The sequence below is a fragment of the Panicum virgatum genome, chromosome 7N, assembly GCF_016808335.1.
Source record: "Panicum virgatum strain AP13 chromosome 7N, P.virgatum_v5, whole genome shotgun sequence".
In the NCBI taxonomy this organism is placed as follows: Eukaryota; Viridiplantae; Streptophyta; class Magnoliopsida; order Poales; family Poaceae; genus Panicum; species Panicum virgatum.
This window is the reverse complement of record NC_053151.1, coordinates 25,714,265-25,733,587: the sequence shown is the minus strand read 5'-3', so window position 1 is coordinate 25,733,587 and position 19,323 is coordinate 25,714,265. Positions and strand designations below refer to the sequence as shown.

Below are 19,323 nucleotides of genomic sequence, written 5' to 3'. Positions count from 1 at the left end.
TTTCATGTCTGTGGCAGGCTGGCAGCCCAGCCCAAAACTTACGTCGTCGAAAGGGGCCCGGGGAAAGTGGAAGTTAAACTTCTTCATAATTTTCTGTCATTGGTGGAGACGTGGCGACGTGCTATTGGATCATGTATTAAACAGAATCCTGAGTTATTTGTGATTCATGCCCTCTGCTAATGAAGAAATCTTTGGAAGATAGAAAGAACGCTCCTCCCTCCGTCCCAAAAAGCAAGTCACTCTAGGATTCAAAATTTATTAAAAAAAACAAGTCATCTTACTCTATTTAGAAAATGCATGTGCATGCGAGAATCAATTAGTGTCAAACATGGATAATAAATAGGGATAAACATAAAGTCACATGGAACATGTGGCTAGTAGTCTTTCAAATTCATACTCTTTAAATAGGGGTAAATATTGTCATTTTACATTTTCGTTAGTTTGTCTTAGAATTTCTAAAATGACTTGTTTTTTTTTTGGAACAGAGAGAGTACTACGTACGCACGCTCGAAGGCTAACAAAGGTGAGCCCCATATTTTAGAGGCATCGTCTGCACAACGTACAATTTAAGTAAAAGTGTAAATTGAATCAATAAGCAATATTTTTAAAACAAAATAGGACGGGATGTTCGTACTTTGATTTCTATTAAAGAACTTTGATTTCTATTAAAGAGAAGAGATAGTACCATGCACAGACACTAGGGAAAATATGTGCAAAGCAAATGTGCACTATAATTGCCAATCATACGAGAAAACTTTTATAGATAGCTTAGCTCTACGGATAACCATAAGGAAACCTGAACTCTTGCTTCAATCTAGTGTGCGTAAGAGGGATCTTCAGTTCTTCACCATTGAAAATGATATTGTTTTAATTTGGTGGCTCCACTAACTTCCAAATCGCATTTATATATGTGAAGGTTTGCCATAGCCACGAGGTGTTAGAGAGAGGTCCATTTGGTTTGAAGGGAGAGAGAAAAGCAAAATTTGACTTCAGAAGCCGCTCGAAGAAACTGACAGAAACTAAGCGTTAACATTTTATCCTAAATAAAAGAGCGACAACTATGATGGATAGTTACCTATTGTTTTCTTCCATTTCATCTGTTTTAGCATGTTAATTAATATTTAGTTGCAAGAATATATGGATAAAAATAGGAGAAGAAGAGAACATGATAATGACGTTAGTCCATCAATAAAGCTAGACTTTTTAGTTATTAAAGGAGATAATGTTTTTCTATTCTACTGAGGCAGTATGTTTACTCAGCCACCTTTATTTCCTGCTTGTGGGATGAAGAAACACTCGCACATGACATATGATGACATATCGCAAAGTTGTAAGGTGAACATGGATCTAGTCCACCACAAGAAAAGAATATAATCCTAATAAGCACAACCCATCAAGAAAACTCCTCACGTTACAGTGAAAGGAGAAATAGAACTTTCTCTAAGCTGAGTAAGGCACATTTCATTCTCTTCAATTATTACATATCTGATGAAAATAAACAAACACTTGAATATTCTAGAAAGATAAAAGTAAATCTAGTAGGAGTAACTCTTGCGTACCCCTTGCTTTGGCTGTCCGCAGTGGACACTGTAAAAGGAACTGTAAAACTTTTAGCGGACGGCTATGCCGTTTTTTTTTCTGCAGCGGGTACGCCATCCCGCACGCTATCATAGCGGACGGGGCTCCCGCACGCCAAATCAAGCGCGGTAGCGGCCGTCTGCTACGCGGCGACGCGGCGTGGGGCCCGCCTCCAGCCGTTGCGCTCCCGCCTCCTCCCGCGGCCGGACGTCGCTGGGACGCCGCCACCGGCCGTCGCCATAGGCACGAGGGAGGGGCAGCAGAGAGGGAGGAACGAGGGAGTACGCGCGCTCGCCGCCACCGTGCCGAGCCGCCGCCGCCGCGGACGCGCGCCTCACCATGGCCCGGCGTCGCGCGCGAGCCGCCGCCGCGGGGGACGCCCCTACGCGCATCGCCGTCGTGCGCTCGTCGCCGCCGGACCGCCGCCGCGGATGCGCGCCGCCGCCGCTGCGCGGCCTCACCATGGCCCAGCGCCGCCCGCCATGGCCGTCGCGAGGCGCGTGCGGATCTGGCTAACGGGGCAGCCGAGCACCACTGAGCCGCCCGCACGCCGCCGCCGTGGCAGGGGAAGGGGGAGGGAGGGAAGGAGGGGATGGGGCCATCCGCCGCGCCCAGCCCACCGCCTCCATGGACACTCCTTGATCCGCCATGGCCGCCGATTAGGGGGGGGAGGGAGGAGGGGGCGCCAGATCCGGTCGCTCCGGCGCTCGAGCATGCGGGTCTCGCCCTCTCCCCGGCGCGGAGGAGCTTGAGGAGCACCCGGCTGGACCTCCGCCGGATTTGGCCGCCCGAGCTAGAGCTAGAGCTCAAGCCCGCACCTCCGGGGAGGAGGGGCGTCGGGGAGAAGCAGGTCCGGCCGCGCGCTCACCCTCTCCCCTACGCATTGCAGCTCGGCGGCGGCGCTGTAGCTCTTCCTTGGCCGATCGTGGAGGCCGGAGGGAGGAGGTCGCGCGGGTGGCGACGCCGGCGAGGCCGAGGGAGAGAGAGGTAGGAAGGGAGGGATAGAGAGGACGGCGGGGTGGTGAAAAAATAAAAAGGAGACTGACGGGTGGGAAGTCTTGGTAGTTAGTATAGAGGATGTCTATAGAGTACAAACGACTGTGGAGAAATTGAATGGAGAGGAGAGAATATTAATGATTAAAATAAAATATATGTTTTAAAGAATGGATTTAGAATACGACGACTGCAGCGAGCTCACGCATTTGCAGCGACGGAGGGAAAAGAATTTATCCTCCTAACCTGCCTAGCTCGCGCTTCTTGCTTCTCCTGCTCCTGCTCCTCTTCCTCTCCTGCCCTCCCCCTCGCGTTCCTACACCAAACCCTAGCCCCAGCACCGGGCCCCACTCCGCCTCCGCTCGCGCCGGCCTTAGGGGTTCTCGCTCTGACGGACGGGATCCTTAGGGCTCCGGTTGGGTCCCGGAAGCGCCCTGGTTCTTGGCGGGAGGCCGGGAAATGGCGGAGAAGGAGGGGGCCAAGGTGGGGGCCGAAGAGATGGAGGAGCGGGAGCGGGAAGGGGAGGCGGAGGAGGTGGAGGTCAAGTTCCGGCTCTTCGACGGCTCCGACATCGGCCCCGTCCGCTGCAACGCCGCCGCCACCACCGTCGCCGCGCTCAAGGACCGCGTCGTCGCCGACTGGCCCAAAGGTCCTTATAGATTCCGCCGCCTCCCTGAGCTATGTAACTCTTATGAGGCCGTGATGTGCCGGCTTCGGAAGTCCTGTGATCCGTACTGCTAAGTTTGTGTAGCTTTTCTTGCTATTTTTAGTCCGTGCTTGTCGCGAGGAGATAGGAACAGAGGGCTTTAAGGGGGACGAGCTTCAGATTTGCTTGCTCGGTGCCTTATGGTTCGGTATCCGATTTGGGGAAAAGGAAGGGTTGCCTCCATTATTAGCAAGTGCTTCTTTTGTTAAGGTTCTACTGTGGGTGGGTGAATTGGAAGATTGAACACGTAGCAGAAACCGGCACTGTAATAAAAGATGGAATATGTCACAGCAATAAGATAACTATGAATCCCTTCTTTCCCTTACAAAAAGTTCTCTGGATCTAAGCTTTGCCGATAAGTAGAAGATTTGGGCTTGAATTAGTTGCTTCGTGGCCTGTAAATCTTGGGCTTGAATTAGTTGCTTCGTGGCCTGTAAATCTCAGCATTAACTACAACGGTACCTATTCTTTATTATGGTCGTGCCAGAACATATTTGAAGAAATGTCAACCCCATATATTGGCTTGGTTCAAACAGTAATAATAGAGTTTTTTTTTTACAAACTGAAATGTTATTACATCTCTTGTTGAAAGGTCTATGATTGGTTCGAACAGTAGAGTATTTGGAAGGTGGCCAGGATTGTTTTTTAAGGAACTGATGGAATTTCAATGGGGAACCATGAACCCAGTAGAAGAAGCATATAGTGAAGCTCATGGGATTCTAGCTGAGAACGTTTAGCTTCCATTTACAACAGCTTCCTTGTGGATAGTTTTTGAGAAAGAGGGAGGAAGGGCAATGTATTCTTTGCTTTGTTTTCCCGAGGGTGTGAAAAACTGAAAATGAGTACCAATGTTTACACTTCAAATTATATACCATTCGCTTTGCTGGTGCCATATTTTTGCTAGTCTTTCTCGTTTGCTTATCCTGCAGGCTTGTATGACACTTCTTCACTGATTGAACTAGGCAACTTTGTTGTGGGCTAGGATATTCTTTTTTGCTGGTGTTTAGTATTGCTGCAGAGAGTTGTTGCATGAACAGTTTTGGCTGTTCTGTTCCACTGTTAATTTGTGGAGTTTGTTTTGATGCAGTAAATTGGCTTACATTTATGTATGCCGCAATTTATACCGGTTACCAGTTCAGTTACAGCATACGTTTGCCCATGCCCAGATAATATTTCTAATGCATTTTTTGGTTGCAGATAAATCAATTAGCCCAAAGACTGCTAATGATGTGAAACTGATAAGCGGAGGCAAAATTCTAGAAAATGATAAGAGTGTTGCTCAATGCAGAGCACCTTTTGGTGATCTTCCCAGTAATGCTATCACAATGCACGTTGTTGTTCAACCATCATCAGCCAAATCAAAACCAGGTGAGTTGCAAGTTTTCACATGTCAAGCAAATTATTGCATATGGATATCTCATCCAATTCTGTAGACTGGTAGCTTTGTTGTAACTATCAAATTGCTTAAATTCCAGTGCTGCTAATCAGAGTTTCAGTACTTTTTTGTTGCCACTATTGCTTTAGTTTACTTACTACTTGGGGTTTGATTACTTTCCCTTTCTAAGCTGCATGCTTTATCATGCTGCCATCATTTCTGTTGGACTTTGATTGGATCTATACTTGCAGAAGTGTGTTCTTTATGTTTCACTAAGAGTACACTGTTTCAGAAATGTAGAAAGTGCTGACCTGAGAATTATACAAATTTGCCAATGGTCAAGAAGTTGTTCCCCCAGTTCTTCCTGTTAAATTCTCGATCAGGCCTGTTTGGTTCTTGTCACATCTTGCCACGCCATACAGTAGCTCACACAGATTCATAGGCATGTGTTGGTTCGCGCCACAAACTGTGGTTTCCCCAAACATTCTTAGCCCTTTGCCCCACATGTCAGATTCATTTTCGTGCCAAACTTTGCCACAAGTGTGGCTACCATTTTGTTCGCCACAACTTTTCTGGCAGCCCACTTTCCCTTAAGTTGTGCAAAGTTAGGCATGAACCAAAAGGACGCCAGGAATCAGCTACAAATCCTGTGCAAACTGACTGTTCACACCCCTTTTATTCAGAAAATAATGAGCTGATTATGGTTCACAGATAGCCTGAATTAGTAACTACATCTCTGTTACACGGATACTCCTAGGGGGTGGCGTATCCATATCCGATACGTATCGGATACGGATACGCCCCGGATACGCCTCGGATATGTTTCGAGCCGTATCCTGAAAAAATGGATACGTATTTGCTTGGATACGCATATCCGATACTTTTGGGCTAGATGGGGATACAGCCCAAAGCAGTAATCAGCCCAATCAGCCCACCCAAGTGCTGTTTTGGTAGTAAGAGATGGTACAGAATGATGAACTTGCTGCAATCGAACTAGATGAGCAGCAACTGAAGAACCCCTTGTGGAATCAGTTGTGCTTTTAGAGAAGGCTAGTTCTAGAGGTAATGTTGTATGGACATGCAAGTATTGCATGTCTGAGTATAGGGGAAGTTACTCAAGAGTAAAATCTCACTTGCTGCATATCTATGTGATATTTATTATTAATTATCCTAGCCGTATCCCCGTATCAGTGTTTTTTGGGAAAGTGCGTATCCGCGTATCCGGTACGTATCGTATCCGATACCCGTACCGGTATCCGTGTAGTTACCAGGTATTAACTACTGACTTCTTCATTCCATTGACTCTTTTGAAACTGGGGTTCAAAAGTATGCATGTAGGCTACCCAAAATAACTAGTCTATTTCCACAGGTCCATCATGTGGTCTAAATCAATCTCCTTTAGTTGGCTCTCAGTTGGAGTAACTTTTTTAATGCTTTGTACCTTGTACTTCTAAGATGGAGATCCAACTCAGAGTTTTTTACATCCATATGGTTGATCTCTTTCTCTTCTATTTTTCTGTCTTCTCTTTCCCACTTCAACTGATACTAGTCAGCAAAATTCGGAGTCATGGCTGCAAACATGGCAAAAACTACTATGATCTGGATCCCGGTTTAGCTATACTGCCTCCCAAAACCACCTTAGGGTGTAACTTGACCTGCTGCGTGTTTGAAAGTACTCGATGTCATGGACGTTTTGCAAAGTTCAGATGTGTAAAATACACTTATGCCTTTAAAGAAAATGATTTTTGTACATCATCCCATGATTTTTGGGACCTCATCATCCCATGATTTTTGTGGGATGACCCAGTTTGAGTTTGTCATTTTTTCACTAGCCATATTCTTATGAGGAATAGGGTGAGCAACCAGCTGATTCCATTTTTGAAATGAAATAAAAAGAGAACAAAATATGACCAATGAGTTGGTGCTGGGACAAATCCATTACTCAAATTAACTCTCGCAGTGATGGAATTAATTGCAGCACTATTTCTAGAAATTTGGATGCTCTTCATTACTTCTGTCTTAGCAGTTGAAATTTTGGATTAAGCCGAATTGTTAGGACTTTGTAAGTTGGGAGTTCATGTTAATCTCATGTCCTGAATGTAGCTACCTCTGTTACTCTTTTCTGACAGATAAGAAGGCCAACAAGTTGCCCAAAACTACTCGCTGCTCTTGTACCATACTATGAATTACGAAGGTCAAGTCTACGAGACCAACAATAATTTGTATGCCCACCAAAAGTCCTGCAGCGACTTGGAGCCCAAAGGTCGATGAAGTCTGGTGTCATTCTCCGTTAACGGGTGGCGACGGCGGAAGACGACGTCCATATGTTGTAAGCTACTATTGTAATTGTAACCTAGGTACAAAGAGTCGGTCCCTCTGCCATGCGGATAGGGAAATAGTTTGCCGTGGTTGTCGTGTTTTACGCTACAAGATGCTCTATATGATGTACAAGATACAAACACATGCTGCGCCACCTTGTCAAGTTTGTTTCAGAGTTGAGGTATCCTGTTGGGAAACGAGTCCACATGAATCTGATCAATTGATACCCGAAACATTTTGTGCCTGTTTGTATTTAGGGGCTAAAAATTAGCATCCCTTCTTTTAGCCCAAACGATCCAAATGGGTGGCTATTTGACGTTAAAGTGAATTAGCTTCCTCAAAAAATTAGTCTTTCCAAGAGGTGCTTATTGGGACTATTTATGTATAGATTCTACCAAAAAGTTATTTTTCTTGCATGAAAGGTAGAGCTAATGATTGGGGATATATGTTTTAGTTTTCAAATTAGCCAACGGACTCAAACAACTTCAGAGATGAAATTTTAGAAGGCTAATGCAAAGACTAAACTTTAGTCCTCAAAGGGCTAAAGATCGAGGGCCCATGTCATCCTTCCGTTCGTCTTCATAGAACTGGATTTAACCTTGTCATCTCTCATAGTCTTCTAGCACTTCGTTATTGAAATGCTCCATGCACCACTTAACAAACTCACTAATTACTATAATAAGCTTCTATAATGACACATTAACAATGACAGTTGAAGGTTAAACGGACAAATTCGGCCGCTTTTTGCAAACGAGCTTAATTCACATGAACACTACAACAGTGACATACTCATCCAACAGAGATTCACGATTGGTTTTCTCGCAGCAATCGCAAAGCCTAAGCAACGCTACTGCTCCCTTCCCTCGGCGGCGCCCCCACGCCACGGCAGCGCCATCCCAGCGGCCGCGCTGCTGGTCTGCCCCTGCCCTGTCTGCTGAAGCACCGCAGGAGGCAGCGCCGCCTGCGAGCTCGAGCTTCCGTCGCCGCGCGGCGGCGCATACAACTGCCGCCCGCCCAGCTGCTGCCATCCATCGGCCGCCGCCATCATTTCCTGCTGCTGCTGCTGTTGCTGCAGCAGCTGTAGCTGACGTATCAACGCGGCCGACGCCAGCGCCTGCTCGCCGGGGCTCGCCTCGCCGCGCGATGCCGCTGCCATCATCTCCTCCTGCTGTCGCTGCTGTTGCTGCATCACCGGGTTCGGCGGAAGCGCCTGCCAGCCGCCGGGAACGCCTTCGCCGCGCGACGCCGCTGCCATCATCTCCTCCTGCTGCCGCTGCCGTTGCTGTTGCTGCATCATCATCAGCTGCATCAGCGCCTGCCCGCCGGGAACGCCGTCGCCGCGCAACGCCGCCGCAGCCATCATCTCCTCCTGCTGCCGCTGCCGCTGCACGTGCTGCATCATGACGGCCTGTATCAGCGCCTGCCCGCTGGAGCCTCCCTCGCCGCGTGCCGCCGCTGCGAGCGCCTGCCAGGCCCCGGAACCGGAAGTCATCATCGTCTCCGGCGGCTGCTGCTGCTGCTGCTGCTGCTGCATCATCATGGCTCCTGGTGCCTGCGCCTGCCCGCGGGAGCCCCCTTCGCCATGAGCCGCAGCCGCGAGCGCATGCCACGAGGCGGCGGGTTGCGCCGCCGGCCACGCCCCCGCGGCCGCCTGCGCCTGCGCCTGCGCGAGCGCCATTCGCGCGCGCGCGGCTTCCTGCTGCTCCCGTTGATGCTCCCGCTGCTGGTGCTGCACGAGGGCCGCGCGCAAGCGCTCCACCTGCGAGCGCTCGTCTTCGTACAGCGCCCTCTCCAGAATGAGCTGCTCCTCGGCGCGGTTGAGGCCCGCCGCGCGCTGCTGGTTCATGACGTTGAAGGTCAGCACTTGCTTCTCGAAGACCTCGAGAAAACCTTCCACTGTGACGGCCATGTGGTCCTCCCATTTCTGCGAGCTTGAATTCTCCGTCGCGGTGGCGACGCTGCTGCTGCTGCTGCCGCCGCCGGTGGCATCAACGACATCGTCATCCTCTTCGTAGTCCGCGAAGACATGGTATGGCAGCAACCTGATGGGCATGGGATGGGGATGAAGAAGATTGTTAGTCATGCAAACAATTGCTAACTAGTGACAGCACCAATATGGGTATGAACAATTCTTATTCTTCATAGTCTCGAATTCTTTTAATTAATAAATGGCAAAATAGGCATGTGACATCCTCTGATTTCAACTGTTTTCTTTCAGCAGATTGCAACAACTAGACCTTTTCAGGTTGCATCTAGTAAGCACATGTATATGTTAATCCTAATCTCCAACAAATCACAACTAACTTTCATGCAAGATAGTCTGAGTTTCCAAGAAGAGCGGTGGCCGGTGGGCAAAAATGTGATCCCTCTAAGAACAAGCAGAGAGTCTCTATTCAAGAGATAGATCAGTATACAGTGCATTTATCAGGGGTGACATGCATTTGCAATGATGTATAAAGTGATTTTAAAAAAAAATCAAAGGGATGAGCTATTTTGTCAGATTAATTAGAACAACTTGACAACAGTAATTTTACTCAACCAAATGTTGGATTCAGAAATTGCATGCCTGGTCAAAATAATTCAATCGTCAAGAGCTAGCTTATATTCTGATAGGTAACCATATTATTCAGTTACAGATGCAGGTTTTAATCTAATGATCTCACTAAAAACTGTCAGTTAAGAACCGTATTTCAGATACCATGTCAGAAATAATGAAAGTGAAAGTCACAATTATTGGTCGGATTAGTTCCTTATGTATCATTGGGAGATTGTTCCCACAGAGATCCAGAAAAAAAATCCTCACTTTGATGATCTCCTACCATGCATTTCAGAGTTTCGTTATGTTCCGATCCTTGACAGATTTCTTGGGAGGTTGTTATATGTCTTATGTCTATGCATATAACTTTCCCCCGAATCAAGCCGTACCACGTGGAAATCAAACTCGCCGCACCAAATTCTAGAGAACAAAGTGCAACCCAATCAACTGCGGGTTCACCAACACGATGAACTAATCCCCAAAACCCTTAACAAACATATCCCACGGAAGATGCAAGCAGGAAGAACCGCGCAGCAAACGAAAGTGGAAAACTAGATCCCTAGTAGAACACGAGAGCGAGCCAGCACGACGCGCTAAACGCGCGTGGTAACGGCGCCACGACGAAGCAGGCCGATCGGCGGCGGCGAGGAAGATCGGACGCGCGCGGGGCGCACGCACCTGCTGACGGCGTCCTCGACGGAGGCGAAGGGCGTCCTGAAGTCCGGGTTGAGGGCCTTCCACGCGTCCTCGAGCGCCATCTGCTCCGCCGCGCGCGCCCGTGCCGCCGCCTCCGCCGTGGCCTGCGCCGCCGCCATCGAGGCGAGACCCCCGGCTCCCTGCGCCGCCGGCGGCGGCGGCATTCCGGCGCCGACTAAGGCCTGCGTCGGCGGGAGCGGCCCCCGCTGCGGCTGCTGGTGGTGGTGGTGGTGCATGGCGGGTCGGCGCCGCGGTTGCGGCGGTTGCTGCTGTCGCGGCTGCTGTAGTAGGGCTTGGTGGTCTCCGAAGAAGAGTCCGTGACGCTGGTCGGTGGGGTCAGGGGGTCGTCCCTCCTGGGTCTCCTCCCGTTCTCTCCGTTTTCTTTTCCAGCCTTTGAGAATTGCGAATTTGAGATGCTTCTTTGCTTAGGTGTGAATTATGTCAAAAAAAAAATCCTCCGGCCATCGATGTCACGATACAAATACGCATGCAGCTCTATTTTATAGCAATTGTAATACAAAAGATGTGGTAACGGATCTTATGGACTGCTACTGCTAGCTGCCTTGCAAATCTAAGTAATCATTGATTCCTTGAAGAAACTGCCCCAGAAAACTATGGACTACTATTGCTAGTATTGTACTCCATTCCTTCTAAATTATAGGTGGTTTTAGTCTCTCTCTCTATATATATTATGTCTAGATACATTCTCCATCTATAATAGTTTGTTTGACTTTTTGACCTCAAATTTGACCACTCGTGTTATTCAAAAAATTTGCACAAACATCATCAAATTTAAGTTATTCTTGAAGAACTTCTATTAATAAAGCAAGCCGCAATAAAAGAAGTGAAATTTTGCATAAATTTTTGAATAAGACGAGTGGTCAAACTTGAGGTAAAAAAAATCAAATGAAAACTATAATTTGGAACGGGGTGAGTAGTATGCATTTAAAAAGCCAAAACGATGGAGGGAGTATAGTACTATTTTTCTAGGCACGTGAAGAACCCAATTGGTCAAAGAATAAACCTAATAAAACATGTGTACTAATATTGGTTTATAGTATGAGAATTTTTATAATGATTGAAAAAAATGAGAGCCGTCCATCTGACAGAATGGTACGGTGGTCAAGGTAGGAAGTACCTGAAAGTGCCTAGACTAAAGTATCTGGTGGTACAAAAATATGGGGTCAAGTACCAAAAAGAGTGGGACTGAATACTAATTTAATTTAATTTTCCATACATCAATGGTCAAGAAAATTGCAAGGAAAAAGTATCTGAAAATACTCTCTGGTACTTTACAATTATTGTAATAGAGCTCTTATAGTTTATGTTTGTAGTGTGTCAACAAGTAAGTAAACCACCATCCTTGAGAAAAAACGGAGACAATATAAAAAACTATGGCTAATTTAAGCAGTGTTATAGGTTTTAGGATATTTTTACATTGCAACAATACATGTCGTTTATAAGGACTTCTCCCGTGAGAGCGAGGGAAAAAGTGAACTCAAAGTGAGTTGGCAGTTGATGAACCGATTTTTCCCACCGTAGCATGCCAATCCATAAGGACAGAGAAGATTTAACTCATATCTTTGCATGGGTTCATGGCTAATAAAAAACTAGTTTGAGGAGAGAGATATATATGCAATGACTCTCTCGAGAGAAGAATCATTGCATCAACTCATACGTGTCCCTTCAGAACATAGGACCATTCATCCTCAAGTCATATAAACTTCCTAAGAAAAGCTCCATCCTAAGAAAAAAATTAATGTGGTCTAACCTCTTGAAAGCTTTTCTTTGTGCCTATCCCTTCATTTGACTCCACTGGAAAGTCTCCATTCCTGTCAAGACTGATTCCTATAGAGTTGCAATGGAGGACCAACTCGGATCATGTATTTTTTTTATTGGTAATGCTACGACTTAGACGTCCGATTTTTATTGATCGTCGGACGCTAGACAGATGTTGTAAGAGACAAGCACCGATGTTGCAATAATTATTTCTTTATGTTCCATAGTAGATGTTGCATGAAATAGGGTGTTAATATTAGGGTGGGAATTTTCCATCCTCAAATGGGATGTCAGAGTCATTTGTGTACATATTCTTTTTGACATTGCAAGCATTGATTTCTAATGTTGTATCTGTTATTTTTTAATATTATTTTTTTGAGCGGAATAAAACTCATTCCATTAAACCATCGGCCCAGCTAGATCGCCGGCCACCAGTTCCACAACCTCAGGCGGTACAGAGTCCCAATAGAGGGAGGTACCAGCATGGCTATTACAACCAAGCGCAGCAGGCTCATGTGCAACACGATTACATGACTGATAACAATGAATGACAGAGACGGAACTAAAGCTAGACGCAGCCAACGTCTTGATCTCCCAGATGATGCCTCCCAGGGTCGATAACCTGAAACTGTTATTCTGCAAAGAAAATTTTACTAGCATGGCATCCGTCTCCAGGATCACTCGCCCCATGCCTGCTTCTGCCGCCAATCGAACTCCCTCCCTGGCCGCCATCATCTCCGCATGAAAAGCATCCATCACGCGGTTCAGATTTCCTGCGCCAGCTCTTACCACCACTCCTTCAGCATTCCTGATAACAGCACCCCAGCCTCCCTGACCCGTGTCGGGCTTAAAAGCTGCATCCACGTTTATCTTCAGAGCGCCCTCGCTTGGTCGTTTCCACCCTTCCTCCTGTCTCTGGCTCGACCCCAACTGTTCCAGTTGCTCCTTCAGAAGATCCTCAGTGTAGGTTTGGATCATGAGGCCCAAATCGGTCGTGTTCCTCTCTCTTTCCCCTTCCCTCACATTATTCCTCTCCCTCCACCAATGGTACAACAGGATACACACTCGCATCCGTTGTTTCTTGTCTAGCTCGAGCACTTTACGAATGAATTCTTCCGCTGATTCAGTTTGTGCCAGCCTCATGCGGGTCTCCTCCAGACCGACCTCCCTCCACAACTTCTTTACATTCTTACACTTCAAGAATAGATGAGCCCCATCCTCGTCCATTCTGTGACACATCACGCATCTCGTATCTAGCTCCATACCCCTCCTCCTCAGGTTCATGCGCACAGCCAAGCTATTGTGGCCTAACCGCCATAGGAAGTGTTTTATTTTCCCTGGGCAATTCAGGCGCCAGATACCTCTCCAATGCTCAGTCTGCTGGTTACACCCCAATGAACTTCCTTGAACACTTCTGACCGAGCTTCTCTTCTGCTCCTCCACCAACACTTTATATGCTGATCTCACTGAGAAAATTCCCTTCGGATCAAAATGCCAAGCCACACAGTCTTCCAACTCTGCGTGCACTGGTAATGACAGGATCAGTTCTGCATTTTCTGGCCTGAATGTTTGCTCCACTAGCTGAACATCCCACCCTCCAGTTACCGGGCTGATCAGTTCCTCCACCCTCTGGACCAGGCTTGTCCCCCTTGGCGACGATGGTAATCTCGTCCACTGCCTTGGGAGCCATGGATCTTGCCAAATTCTGATAGCCTCGCCATTGCCCACCCTCCAGATTATCCCCTTTTTCAGAACTTCTACTCCCTTTAGAATACTTCTCCAAGAATATGACATCCCAGGCCTTGGCACTGCCTGTAGCACATCACCCCCCAGAAAGTATTTTGCTCTTAACACTTGTGCACACAGTGATTCTTTGTTTTGGACAAGACGCCACCCCTGCTTTGCAAGCATGGCCAAATTAAAATAGTGGATATTTTTAAACCCCAAACCTCCCTCACTCTTCGGCTTCATCAATTTCTCCCAACTAATCCAGTGTATATTCTTATCTTTTTCCTGGCTGCTCCACCAATATCTGCAGATCATGGCACTTATGTCATCACATAATTCTTTTGTTATTTCAAAGCAACCCATAGTATAGGTTGGAATGGCCTGAGCCACAGCTTTAATTAGCACTTCCTTCCCAGCATTCGACAGCATCTTTTCCTTCCACCCCTGAATTCTCTTCCAAATCCTGTCTTTCAGATGTTCAAACGCCTTCTTTTTTGATTTACCAATATACACAGGTAACCCCAGGTACCTCTCATTCGCTGTCTCTCTAGGAATGTCCAGAATGTCCCGAGCTTGCATTACCTCCTGCTTACTATTCTGGCTGGTATTCCCACTAAACATAACGGCCGTCTTGTCCTTGTTAATCATCTGCCCGGAACAATTCTGCTTACTGTTCTGGCTGGTATTTTTTAATATTATGATAGACTGTGCGATGGAAAAATTCTGATCGGACATCCGGATGCTAGAAGTGTCATTTTTTATTCCTATGTTTTGAGATTAACGCATTTCAAAGGAGGCATTAGGTTGGCGTGAATGTGAGTTCTTATCATGGTTGATGTAGATCACAAAACTGGATGTTTATCATAGGAGGATTGTTTTCTTTGGTAATGCTACGTGCACGGAAATCAATTATATACCTTGCACTGGTTGGGTCTCTTGATGCGTAGTATTATTGAGCGTCTAAACCTTGCGCAATCACAAATATTGAATGTGTGATTCTACATATGCTTCGCATCATTGAGCTGCGTTACGTTCTATGGCTACAACTCAACTCTGATTTTATTCCTTGTATTTTTTGGCTATTCCATTTTGTGTGTTTTAGGAGCATCAGAAATGATTCTAACGATATCTTTATAATTGTTACAGCTTAAATAAATTAAAATGATATATTAGTGGTAATTTGCTCGAGACTTAATTCTCCCAAGAAGTCGATGAGCTGGTTATAACGCCATCCTCGACATTTCTAACTGAATCTGAATTCCGATTATTCCAGAAGCAAACATGCATTCGGGTTATCCTATACTGACCACATTTTGGCCTATGCACCTCTAGTTCATCTTCACATGTTTAAGTTGCACGATCAAGTCTAATGAAGAATTTTTTCTTGCCGAGAAAACAGGAGTCATAATGAGAAGAGAATAAATTAGGTTATTTTGGCGATAGAAATCAGAACTTTAGAAATGCTTTATCTCCTGTATTCATGTCAAACCAAAACATTGTATACATTTGAACATTGGAAAATAGGACAAAGACTACCCTCGTGTGAAGAGTTAGCTGTCCCGGAATACATTATCCTACCAGCTACACTACACTGATCATGACAGCTCCCTCAAGGAGCAACCCATGCACCTTGGAATAGTTGGCTCACTGTTCTACCTAGGATCCATTCCAAATCTGATGGTGAAACAGATATCTTGCTCGCGGCATGAGAGACTGCCTCCTTTGCTCCTTTGTAGCCACATTCAGGAACAACAAAGGGAAAGTCACTGCAGACAGGTTCAGAGCATAATTAATCAATGGTAATAGTGTATCGCCAAAGGATGAAGTGATTATATGATTTCTGTATTCTACAGCAAACCCCCCTCTTTAGTTAAGAGTTTGTAATTGCTGCTGCTATCAGTTAACTGAGAGTGGTCTCTCATAGTCACCGTTAGTGTATATTCAATTAAAACTATCAGTGGATATGTGAATTCACCTTCCCCACATTATTAGATTGGCTCCATAGTTAGATATCACACGGAAAAGAAGCTGAGCAGTGTCCTCATATGGATACGCTTCTCTTGAGATGCGGAAAAGAGCACTGTATTTGACATAAACCTGTTGAAGTAATGCATCATGGCATTAGAGTAAGTATAGTGATACCGAAACAGAAGGAATTAACCGCACAACTTCTACGACAATCTGGCACTTTATTCATGATGTCATTATTTGACAATAAAATCAGCTCAGGTACTGAAATAGTGTTACTGCCCCCTGATCTCTGATAACAAAAATCTGAGGGTGCTAATGTCAGCTGGTACTGAAAATGGCTCGTTTGCACCATAAAAACTATTTTTTCATGACCATATTGATCTGCAATGGACAAATAAACAGATTTTGAAAATTACCTTTGGGAATCTGGATAAGTTTAGAAATGAAGAGAATGCCTTCTCTTCTTCATTGTTCCTGCATTAAAATACAACATAAACTACTATAGGCTACAGCTTCATATGACTACATTCATACAAACTAGGAACAAGCAAAACCACAAGTTTACGTTGGTGGCTTGCAGAAAGCCATATGATCAAGGATAACAGTAGTTTCGGGATAATCCCTACAAAGCTCCTCTATTTCCTGAATATATAAACCAATTCCCTGCATACACAAGAACATCAAAGAAAAAGTATATGATTTTGAATTTGTAACAAATAGCATAATTAAGTCCATGTTACTTTACATTCAAGAAGCCTCATGCAATTTTATTTTGCAAAACAGATGCAGACTGGGTTTTCAAAAACTCCTGTGAACATATTGCTATATTATTCTTGCTGTCAGAATCCCATAGTCCAATAGTAACTGCGCATAAATCTAGTAGAGGAATGCATCTTTTACCTTCATCGTCATTATTCCAACTGGTGCTCCGAGTTCTCCAGCCTTAGCAAACAATGACCTTCCAACCTCATTAGTCATCTGTTTATTTGAGACATTTAGTGTTTTCAGGCCACTTTGATCACAAATCAGAATTAATAAGTAGAGGAAAGTGATGTTCAGTTTGCCATTTGCAAACCTTTTGACCTGGTGGCCATAAGTTTGGGTTGAAGCGGACAGCACGGTATTTTTCCTGATGAGAACGAAGGAATTGTATATTAGAAAATACTAGATTGGATCATTCCTTTTGTGTTCAAGAAAAGGGAAAATTGGTTTCATAGCATCAAAAGATCACCGTTTTCGAAAAATACCACTGAAAGATCGCCGTTACGTAAAATACCACTGAAAGAATCATTCCGTTCCGAAAAATACCATTCCGTTAACTTTTGTAATGAACCAGTCATTTTGCTGTCCATAGGACTAAGTGAAATGTCTCTTTTACCCTCATCTTCTTCCTCTGCTCTTCCTTCGTCCTCCCGCGAGCACACATCCGCCCGCACAGGGACTTCGCCCGTCCATGGAGGAGATGGTGTCCGCGCACGGGCTCCACAACTGGGCGGCGCCCGGCGTGGTACCTCAAGATCAACGGCAATGGCAAGCAGCAGCACCTATCGTGGATGGCTTTGTGGACCTGCTCCTGGGCCTTGCATCCTCCGATACTTCTGCGGAGACAAGCACAAGCAGCAGCAGTAGCAGGCTGGCAGCGCGTCCGCTGGCAGCCGCTGCACACCTGCACCACCAGCACGAGCACGAACACAGCGGCCACTACCACCAGTGCCGCTGGCAATGCCGCTTAGCCGCTATTGTTGCTGCTATAGCTAGCTGTGACGAGCACAGGCCAACGGTGCGTGGCGTGGGCAGGGGTGGGCGGAGCGGCAAGCGGAGCCGGGCAGGTTAGCAGGAGCGGGCGGATACGTGCTCGTGGAAGGAAGAAGGAAGAGTAAGGGAAGAAGATGAGGGTAAAACAGATATTTTAGTTTGTCCAATAAAAAGAATGGTGATCGGTTCATTGCAAAAGTTAACGGAATGGTATTTTTCGAAACGGAATGATTCTTTCAATGGTATTTTACGTAACAGAGATCTTTTGATGGTATTTTTCAGAAACGATGATCTTTCGATGCTATGAAACCAATTTTTCCTCAAAAAAGCTCCAAGAGGTGTACTTGTACAATCAGATGTTCGAGCTGTTTAATCCCACTTCCATCATCTGCAGGATTCGCGAGGCAGCAACCGATGAATTTAGATGGGTATTTCTTCAACACACTACAGGAAAAATGAAAATGAAATAAACCATGGTCTTACTGTTAACTAATAATTCAGGTGGTTTCCAGTTGGAATGGATGCATGCAAGAAAATGCTTACCTAGTTACCAAGGAATGATCAAACATATGATTAATAGGTTGAACAATGAGAGCCCCATCCACTCCAGCTTCATCCATACACTAGATAGAGGGACATTTTCAAAACAGTTCATTAATCAGGACCTTCATACGCATCAAAAGTTGTAAGGACTAGTAATAGTGGGTTAGTGGGACCAAACAAATAATATAAAATGCAGACTCAAAACTTCAATTTTCAATAGCAAGTTTGGATCATTTGATTTTGATCCAACTCATATAACAACGGGATAGAGTAGGAAGCACTGTTAGGACTGCAATTAGGTCGGTAGGTCCACCACGTGTTCAGAAGCAAAGACTAAACAAAGAATCCACTAGCTGATAATTTATTTTCCATATATGCTAAAAAATTGCCCAAGCTGTTTCCTTCAATTTCGACAAGATTCCTGTGCCAATTCTTTAGGATTTCACATGGACACAATCCGCAACAGGTGTTTACCCATCAATCTATCACTAGCACGGGCGCAAATCAGAATTCATCCCCCAACCGTCAGAGACTCTGAAAGAAATAGGCTACAAGGATCAAGCTGGCTACCGCAAGGGCAGATGAGATGCGCCATTTCTGAAATTCTCAGACTCACCTCGAGCAAGAAGTCGGCGTCGCCCCGGAGCGTGGCCTCCTGGCCGGGGAAGTACGGGTACCCCTCCTTGGCCTGCGGGGACAGAGTCACCCAGGTCACAACCACCGCAGAAGGATTAACCCACCAACACCCCCCGTCAGGAAGCCGAAACTTGGCGCGCGTCGCCTCCTCGCTCACCTGCTGCGGCGAGGCCCAGACGTGGAGGTGGGAGTCGAGGACCTTGCAGGGGGGGCTCGGCGAAGAAGCGGCCATGGCGGCGGCAATGGTGGTGGCGGTGCTGGAGAGGAGCAGCCGCCTCCTTGTTGTTGGGGTCGGGAAGGAGAGGAGGGCGCGGGAGGAGGCGGCGGTGGCGAGGGGGGACAGGAACCGGCACGGGGCAGCCGCTGGTGATGACCAGGAAGCCATCGTCACTCCACTCGTCAGGTCAGACGACGAACGGAACGGGTGGCTGCTGCCGCTGCCACCGCACCTCGCGGCGGCACGTGAGAGCTGACAAGTGACAACACAGTGGAGCACACCGGAGTTCACGGGCCGAGAAGGCCTGTTCAGAAATGGGCCAGTTAGGGGTGCAGCAAATTGAAGAAGTTTTTTCTTTTTTATATTTTTTAAAAATTAAAATTTCAAAAATATATGTCCGTTTTCAAATATTTCAAAAATATACCCCGGTCGCCCTCCCATAGGGCGACAGGCCCAATGTGTAATTTTTTTTTCAAATTTGCAACGAAGTC

The 19,323-nt window shown here is 46.1% G+C and overlaps 3 protein-coding genes across 3 annotated transcripts; 1 reads left to right on the top strand and 2 right to left on the bottom strand.

Moving 5' to 3' along the window:
- The first annotated feature begins 2,763 nt into the window (after nt 1-2,763).
- Nucleotides 2,764-7,215, top strand: LOC120682293 (membrane-anchored ubiquitin-fold protein 4-like). Its single transcript, XM_039964119.1, has 3 exons — nt 2,764-3,220; nt 4,475-4,645; nt 6,782-7,215. The coding sequence occupies exons 1-3, from the start codon at nt 3,031-3,033 to the stop codon at nt 6,835-6,837; spliced, it is 417 nt and encodes a 138-aa protein (XP_039820053.1). The 5' UTR covers nt 2,764-3,030; the 3' UTR covers nt 6,838-7,215.
- A 603-nt stretch (nt 7,216-7,818) lies between these two features.
- On the bottom strand, nt 7,819-10,439 carry LOC120681075 (chromatin modification-related protein eaf-1-like). The gene is made up of 4 exons (XM_039962619.1): nt 10,380-10,439; nt 10,186-10,298; nt 8,287-9,013; nt 7,819-8,181 (listed from the first exon to the last, which is right to left on the bottom strand). The coding sequence occupies exons 1-4, from the start codon at nt 10,437-10,439 to the stop codon at nt 7,819-7,821; spliced, it is 1,263 nt and encodes a 420-aa protein (XP_039818553.1).
- A 4,711-nt stretch (nt 10,440-15,150) lies between these two features.
- On the bottom strand, nt 15,151-19,072 carry LOC120682621. Its single transcript, XM_039964593.1, has 10 exons — nt 18,773-19,072; nt 18,596-18,667; nt 17,980-18,059; nt 17,781-17,880; nt 16,757-16,810; nt 16,582-16,659; nt 16,247-16,344; nt 16,098-16,155; nt 15,686-15,807; nt 15,151-15,476 (listed from the first exon to the last, which is right to left on the bottom strand). The coding sequence occupies exons 1-10, from the start codon at nt 18,998-19,000 to the stop codon at nt 15,320-15,322; spliced, it is 1,047 nt and encodes a 348-aa protein (XP_039820527.1). The 5' UTR covers nt 19,001-19,072; the 3' UTR covers nt 15,151-15,319.
- Nucleotides 19,073-19,323: the final 251 nt, after the last annotated feature.